The 7,961-nt window shown below is 44.6% G+C and overlaps 1 protein-coding gene across 1 annotated transcript; it reads right to left on the reverse strand.

The window, feature by feature from the left end:
• Positions 1 to 7,480, reverse strand: LOC112241007 (ATP-sensitive inward rectifier potassium channel 8-like). The gene is made up of 3 exons (XM_042317555.1): positions 6,769 to 7,480; positions 4,830 to 5,036; positions 1 to 1,256 (listed from the first exon to the last, which is right to left on the reverse strand). The coding sequence occupies exons 1-3, from the start codon at positions 7,116 to 7,118 to the stop codon at positions 548 to 550; spliced, it is 1,266 nt and encodes a 421-aa protein (XP_042173489.1). The 5' UTR covers positions 7,119 to 7,480; the 3' UTR covers positions 1 to 547.
• Between the last annotated feature and the right edge of the window lie 481 nt (positions 7,481 to 7,961).

The raw sequence follows: 7,961 nt of genomic DNA on the forward strand, positions 1-7,961 counted from the left end.
TGGAGTAAATGCTTTATTAAAGGTTCTGATAAGAATGAGGAACCCGGTTGGTGTGTAACACGTTGCAGCTGATATCAAAACATCATTTTCTTCTACTATTAGAAAGGAGTTGGCCATTATCATCTGTAATAATATGTTCTTTGGTCACGGTAACATTAAAGAGCAAATTAAATCATCACATGGATTCAGTGATGAGTACAGAATTCAGTACAAAGCAATATAAAGAGTTATTACATGTTTAAAGGCATTTACATCATAAAGTACAACTTGTGGATGCCTATTACAGCTTAGAACCAGACAAAGGCAAAGGCACTTGGAAAGAACCAGACTGAAAATGAGACACTAATCTGTAACTAAAACCGGTTAAATCCATCCTCACAAGAATAGTAATAACAGGGCATTGTGTGTGTCAGGTATAGCATTGACTACTGTATATGTGGCAGAGTGTGGGGAACAGGACCAGAGTCAGCTCTAACTGAGCCAGAGGATAAACATGGGAGGTCCCACCCAGGAAGAGCAGGACAGCCAATGGGAGCCAGGCCTCGTGTCATGTGACGGCCATGTTCTGGCCCACCGCCTCAGGGGTGAGGAACTGCACTTTGGGCACAGTGAGGGCCGAGTTGTTCCTCCGCATGGTGCCGGAGCTCCCGCCGCCATTCCTCATGGAGTTGTTCCGCCTCATTGAGTTCCTCTTCCTCAGTGAGTTCTGGTGGCTCAGCTCGCTCTTCTGCAGCGTCTGGATGAGTATGGAGGGCTTCTCGTCCAGTTCGCGGGCCGAACACCTCGGCGTCGCCACCTTGACCGTGTTCCCAAACTTGGAGTAGTCCACCGAGTACACCCCGTCCTCCTCGGTCACGATGGGCACGAAACGGTGACCCCACTGGATCTCCTCGGTGACGTAGGAGGTCCGGGCCTGGGTGGTGATGCCCGTGGTCTCCACCACGCCCTCCAAGATCACAATCACCTCCAGGTCGCTGCACTGCAGCTCCATGGCCGACAGGTCGTACAGCGGACTGTCCTTATTGATGGTATGGCAGATAATGAGTGGCGCCAAGAGGAAGATAGAGTTACTCGCCGCGGCGCTCTCCGTTTGCACGTCGATCTGGTGGATCGGGATGACCTCGCCTTCGGGGGTGGTGGTCTTGCGTACCACCTGGAGGCGGACGGCAGCGCCAATGATCATGGACTTGCGGAGGTCGCCCACACGGGTCATGAAGCAGAGGCGATTGTTGCGCACGGCGATGACGGCGTTGCGGCTGAAAATAAGATATGACAAGAAAAGATAACTTTATTGTCCATTTTCTTTACCGATCACATTTTCTTTACAGATTTGTCAGCCAGAGTGTACCCCCTGGATCAGATTTGTCAGCCAGAATGTACCCCCTGGATCAGATTTGTCAGCCAGAGTGTACCCCCTGGATCAGATTTGTCAGCCAGAGTGTACCCCCTGGATCAGATTTGTCAGCCAGAATGTACCCCCTGGATCAGATTTGTCAGCCAGAGTGTACCCCCTGGATCAGATTTGTCAGCCAGAGTGTACCCCCTGGATCAGATTTGTCAGCCAGAGTGTACCCCCTGGATCAGATTTGTCAGCCAGAGTGTACCCCCTGGATCAGATTTGTCAGCCAGAGTGTACCCCTGGATCAGATTTGTCAGCCAGAATGTACCCCCTGGATCAGATTTGTCAGCCAGAGTGTACCCCTGGATCAGATTTGTCAGCCAGAGTGTACCCCCTGGATCAGATTTGTCAGCCAGAGTGTACCCCCTGGATCAGATTTGTCGGCCAGAGTGTACCCCTGGATCAGATTTGTCAGCCAGAGTGTACCCCCTGGATCAGATTTATCAGCCAGAGTGTACCCCTGGATCAGATTTGTCAGCCAGAGTGTACCCCCTGGATCAGATTTGTCAGCCAGAGTGTACCCCCTGGATATGGTTTGTCAGCCAGAGTGTACCCCCTGGATCCGATTTGTCAGCCAGAGTGTACCCCCTGGATCAGATTTGTCAGCCAGAGTGTACCCCCTGATCAGATTTGTCAGCCAGAGTGTACCCCCTGGATCAGATTTGTCAGCCAGAGTGTACCCCTGGATCAGATTTGTCAGCCAGAGTGTACCCCCTGGATCAGATTTGTCAGCCAGAGTGTACCCCCTGGATCAGATTTGTCAGCCAGAGTGTACCCCCTGGATCAGATTTGTCAGCCAGAGTGTACCCCCTGGATCAGATTTGTCAGCCAGAGTGTACCCCTGGGTCAGATTTGAGGGCTTGCTCAAGGGCACAACAGCAGGAGATGGCATGTGTACAAAACCCTCAAACTTTGACCATTCAAAACCCGCTCTCTGAATCTGGGGCATAGAGACACAAACTTTACAACTATTTTTCAGTATCTAGGATAATGATATGGATATACTAGGTCTGCATGATATGGATATACTAGGTCTGTATGATATGGATATACTAGGTCTGTGTTATATGGATATACTAGGGCTGTGTGATATGGATATACTAGGTCTGTATGATATGGATATACTAGGGCTGTGTTATATGGATATACTAGGGCTGTGTTATATGGATATACTAGGGCTGTGTGATATGGATATACTAGGTCTGTATGATATGGATATACTAGGGCTGTGTTATATGGATATACTAGGGCTGTGTTATATGGATATACTAGGGCTGTGTTATATGGATATACTAGGTCTGTGTTATATGGATATACTAGGTCTGTGTGATATGGATATACTAGGGCTGTGTTATATGGATATACTAGGGCTGTGTTATATGGATATACTAGGGCTGTGTTATATGGATATACTAGGTCTGTGTTATATGGATATACTAGGTCTGTGTGATATGGATATACTAGGTCTGTGTTATAATGATATACTAGGTCTGCATGATATGGATATACTAGGGCTGTGTTATATGGATATACTAGGTCTGTGTTATATGGATATACTAGGGCTGTGTGATATGGATATACTAGGGCTGTGTGATATGGATATACCAGGGCTGTGTGATATGGATATACTAGGTCTGTGTTATATTGATATACTAGGTCTGCATGATATGGATATCCTAGGGCTGTGTTATATGGATATACTAGGTCTGTGTTATATGGATATACTAGGGCTGTGTGATATGGATATATTAGGGCTGTGTGATATGGATATACTAGGTCTGTGTTATATGGATATACTAGGGCTGTGTGATATGGATATACTAGGGCTGTATGATATGGATATACTAGGTCTGTGTGATATGGATATACTAGGTCTGTGTTATATGGATATACTAGGGCTGTGTTATATGGATATACTAGGGCTGTGTTATATGGATATACTAGGGCTGTGTTATATGGATATACTAGGGCTGTGTTATATGGATATACTAGGGCTGTGTGATATGGATATACTAGGGCTGTGTTATATGGATATACTAGGGCTGTGTGATATGGATATACTAGGTCTGTATGATATGGATATACTAGGGCTGTGTGATATGGATATACTAGGGCTGTGTTATATGGATATACTAGGGCTGTGTGATATGGATATACTAGGTCTGTATGATATGGATATACTAGGGCTGTGTGATATGGATATACTAGGGCTGTGTTATATGGATATACTAGGTCTGTATGATATGGATATACTAGGGCTGTGTGATATGGATATACTAGGTCTGTATGATATGGATATACTAGGGCTGTGTGATATGGATATACTAGGTCTGTATGATATGGATATACTAGGGCTGTGTGATATGGATATACTAGGGCTGTGTTATATGGATATACTAGGCTGTGTGATATGGATATACTAGGTCTGTATGATATGGATATACTAGGGCTGTGTGATATGGATATACTAGGGCTGTGTTATATGGATATACTAGGTCTGTATGATATGGATATACTAGGGCTGTGTGATATGGATATACTAGGTCTGTATGATATGGATATACTAGGGCTGTGTTATATGGATATACTAGGTCTGTATGATATGGATATACTAGGGCTGTGTGATATGGATATACTAGGTATGTGTTATATGGATATACTAGGGCTGTGTGATATGGATATACTAGGGCTGTGTGATATGGATATACTAGGTATGTGTTATATGGATATACTAGGGCTGTATGATATGGATATACTAGGGCTGTGTGATATGGATATACTAGGTCTGTATGATATGGATATACTAGGGCTGTGTGATATGGATATACTAGGGCTGTGTGATATGGATATACTAGGGCTGTGTGATATGGATATACTAGGTCTGTATGATATGAGCAAATAATCTAACAATCTAACCTAGCATGCAACCTTATAGAGAATCAAACAGCGTGGAGGAGGAACTGGGCTGCGTGATTGACAAGGGGTGGGGCTAAGTGTCTGTGGGAAACAGCCACAAGAGGAGAGGGAGAGTACAAACAAAGTCAACTATAAAAACAGACTTTACACAGGGTTTAGTGGCATCTCATATATTGCATGAAATATGGATCTCTTGTGATATGGATATTGTGATTTCGATGTGAAGTTGATTCATTGTGCAGCCATACTATGCACTAGATTTTTCCAGTTGGGACTTCGGATTCGAAGCGGCAACCCTTCGGATGCTGGCCCACTCTCTTTATCCTCTACCTCTCCAGGGTGAAGTTTTCCCTAGGTACAGATCTAGGATCAGCTTCTGCTCCCCCAATCCAAACCTTTACCATTAGTGGGGTAAATGCTAAACTGACCCAAGATCAGCATCTAGGGGCACCTTCACCCTACACTGTTGACCCCACCTCTCCAACCTAATCTAACCTGTAGGCTACCATCCTACCTGAAGATGAGCGTCTCGGCGCGGCGGTGCGACTGGGCTGTCTTCATGAAGATGCACCCCAGCATAATGGCGTTGATGATGAGGCCAGCGATGTTCTGGAAGATGAGGACGGCGATGGCCGTGGGGCACTGTTCTGTGATCATACGGTGGCCAAAGCCGATGGTCACCTGGACCTCGATGGAGAACAGGAAGGCTGAGGTGAATGACCTGTAGAGCAGAGAGAGAGGGTCAAAGGTCAGGGGTCAGAGGAAATGAGAGTTAAAGAGGAGGGAGACGTTGGACGTAAATATTGGTCACGGGTCAGATGTTTGTTGTAGACATCTGATCCTACATTTGTAATAGAGGTGTAGAAACCTGATCCTACATCTGTGGGGAGGGTAGAGGCCTGACCCTACATCTGTGGGGAGGGTAGAGACCTGATCCTACATCTGTGGGGAGGGTAGAGACCTGATCCTACAGGTAATAGTGGTGTAGTGGTGTAGGATAGTGGGGAGGGTAGAGACCTGATCCTACATCTGTGGGGAGGGTAGAGACCTGATCCTATATCTGTGAGGAGGGTAGAGGCCTGATCCTACATCTGTAATAGCGATATAGAGACCTGATTCTACATCTGTAATAGTGGTGTAGAGACCTGATCCTACAGCTGTAATAGCGATGTAGAGACCTGATCCTACATCTGTGGGGAGGTTAGAGACCTGATCCTACATCTGTGGTGAGGATAGAGACCTGATCTTACATCTGTAATAGCAGTTTAGAGACCTGATCCTACATCTGTGGTGAGGATAGAGACCTGATCTTACATCTGTGGTGAGGGTAGAGAGGTCACAGGGGTCAGAGGAGCAGGAAGCTACTGGACAGGCAGTGTGGTTTCCTATGGCTTCCTGTCCTCATCTGCGTCCCCTACAACCACTGATCTCAGAGGACTAAATAATGAGAGCAAAACGTTGGAGACGTTAAAGGGGCAATCAGCAGTTGAAACGATAACAAAGCCTGCTACACTCCCCTGTTTGGGTAAAAGCTGAGGGATGGGGCCTGAGAAACGGAACCACTCCCAAATTCATACACAGAGCTATGGATGCAAGGACTGACCATCCATGATATCAAAATTGTAGTTTTAACCGTGTCTCAGTGGCCTTGTGGTTAGAGTGTCCACCCTGAGATTGGAAGGTTGGGAGCCCTATACCAAATACTGTAAAAATGGGACCTGATGCATCTCTGCTGAGAACTCAGCATTCGGGAGATTGGGGGTAAGGCCTTGTGATAGACTAGTGTCCTGTACTTGTACATCAAGCTGCCTCATGCTTCCTGCTCACACATGCCAATGCTCGTGCAAGGCTACATACTTTACTTCCACGTTTTGAGGCTTTATAGTGTTTGTTTACACTGACTTTGTTTACAAACATTGGAATAAAACAAGCTTATATTTTGCTTTCAGCTGGGGTATGAGAGTTGAACTATAAATTATACTAATATTCTTCCAGAATCCATTGGTACATATGATTCATTTATGAATGCAGCAACTGCAGATTGGCCCTTTAAAGGGATACTTCAGGATTTTGGCAATGAAGCCCTTTATCTACTTCCCCAGAGTCAGATGAACTCCTGGATACTATTTGTATGTCTTGCATACAGTTTTGGCTTCATTGCCAAAATCCCAAAGTATCCCTTTAAGTTCCTTATAATTTGAAGGAAAATCATTTTTTCTATGGCAAGGAGCTCAATCATCATATAACTGTAACAGTGTTATCACAGAAAATAGCAGTTATTCTGAAACTGAGTTTCAGCAATTACTTCACTAAAAGTCCCCAATAAATCCATATAATTTATTTCCGCCCTTAAAATACACAAGTTTACACACAAAATACAGAAATAGATACAAGTTAAATCTCCAAACATCAACAGTTTAAAATATCTATAGAGTCTATACTATACTACTCACTTGACGTTGGTGACGCACTGCTCAATGCCAGACGTGCGGTTGGGTACAAGGTCTCCATGGGCAAAGGCCACGAGCCACCAGCACATGGCGAAGAGGAGCCAACTGCACAGAAAAGTCATGGTGAAGATGACCAGGGTGAAGCGCCATTTCAGGTCCACCAGAGTGGTGAAGACGTCTTGCAAGAATCTTCCCTGTTCTCGGATGTTCTTGTGCGCCAAGTTGCAGGATCCGCTCTTGGCGATGAAGCGGGCTTTGTTCACCCGGTCCCTGAACACTGGTTTGCGGTGGATCCTCGAAGCAAGTCCCGGTAGGGAGAACTCCTCCGGGATGATGCTTTTTCTCGCCAACATCCTTACTGCATTTGCAATAGAGGTAAAAAATCGGATGGTTTCAGTAAACCGAAGTGTTTTTTAGTGCGTAATTATCCTGTCAGCTTGCGGAAAACATGATTCAAAGTTTGATAAATTCGTATTATTTTGCAAAGTTTTTCATCAATTTGATTTAAATGAACTTCTTTCACATTAAGGTTGGTAGCTCCAGCGCCACTTCCAAAAAGTTGTACTGACGGGTGAGAGTTTCCAGGCAGTCACAGACCCAGGGCGCATCCCAAATTCTCTTGACGTAGCTGCTCCGCTCTATGGGCGGGATGCAATGCACTGCTGGCTTTGTTCAACAAAGAGGAAACCCCAGTAATTACTTCTAAATTGTGTTTTTGTTTTATTGATTAAAAAGCCAAACAATATATGTGTACCCGTTGGACCGTATGTTTAGTTAATTAATCAATACCGGTATTTGAGGTAATGGTTAAACCATCCCATTACTGGGTCCAAATTAAAATATCATTGATGTTTTATTTTTAAACAAGGCAAGTGTGATAGAAAAATGACTCCAACAGTAAGCAAATTATTGCTGTGTTATTACATTATTATAGGGATGATTATTAGGATAGGTCCACTTCCCATTGATGACCAAGAGATGGCGCCATTTAGTAAGCGAGGAAGTGTGGTGTGTTGTGTGTGAGAATGAGAGTGAGTGTGTGTGTGTGTGTGTGTGTGTGTGTGTGTGAGCGTTTTAAACCCAAAAAGCACTTTCAACTCAAAGCACATTTTTATTATCAGTTCAAGTGTAAAAAAAGGTAGGCACACAGTGTAATGATCAACTATGTCTATATTTAAAACATCTGTTAATTATAC

The sequence above is a fragment of the Oncorhynchus tshawytscha genome, unplaced genomic scaffold (assembly GCF_018296145.1).
Source record: "Oncorhynchus tshawytscha isolate Ot180627B unplaced genomic scaffold, Otsh_v2.0 Un_contig_2591_pilon_pilon, whole genome shotgun sequence".
NCBI lineage: Eukaryota > Metazoa > Chordata > Actinopteri > Salmoniformes > Salmonidae > Oncorhynchus > Oncorhynchus tshawytscha.

Bases quoted from the DNA above. Each gene is read 5' to 3' on its own strand.
- LOC112241007 (XM_042317555.1), bottom strand. From the start codon at position 7,118: ATGTTGGCGAGAAAAAGCATCATCCCGGAGGAGTTCTCCCTACCGGGA. The intron at 5,037-6,768 runs GTGAGTAGTATA...TCTGCTCTACAG, and splicing joins CAGTGCGTCACCAACGTCAA to GTCATTCACCTCAGCCTTCC. The intron at 1,257-4,829 runs GTAGGATGGTAG...TCTTATTTTCAG, and splicing joins GCCGAGACGCTCATCTTCAG to CCGCAACGCCGTCATCGCCG.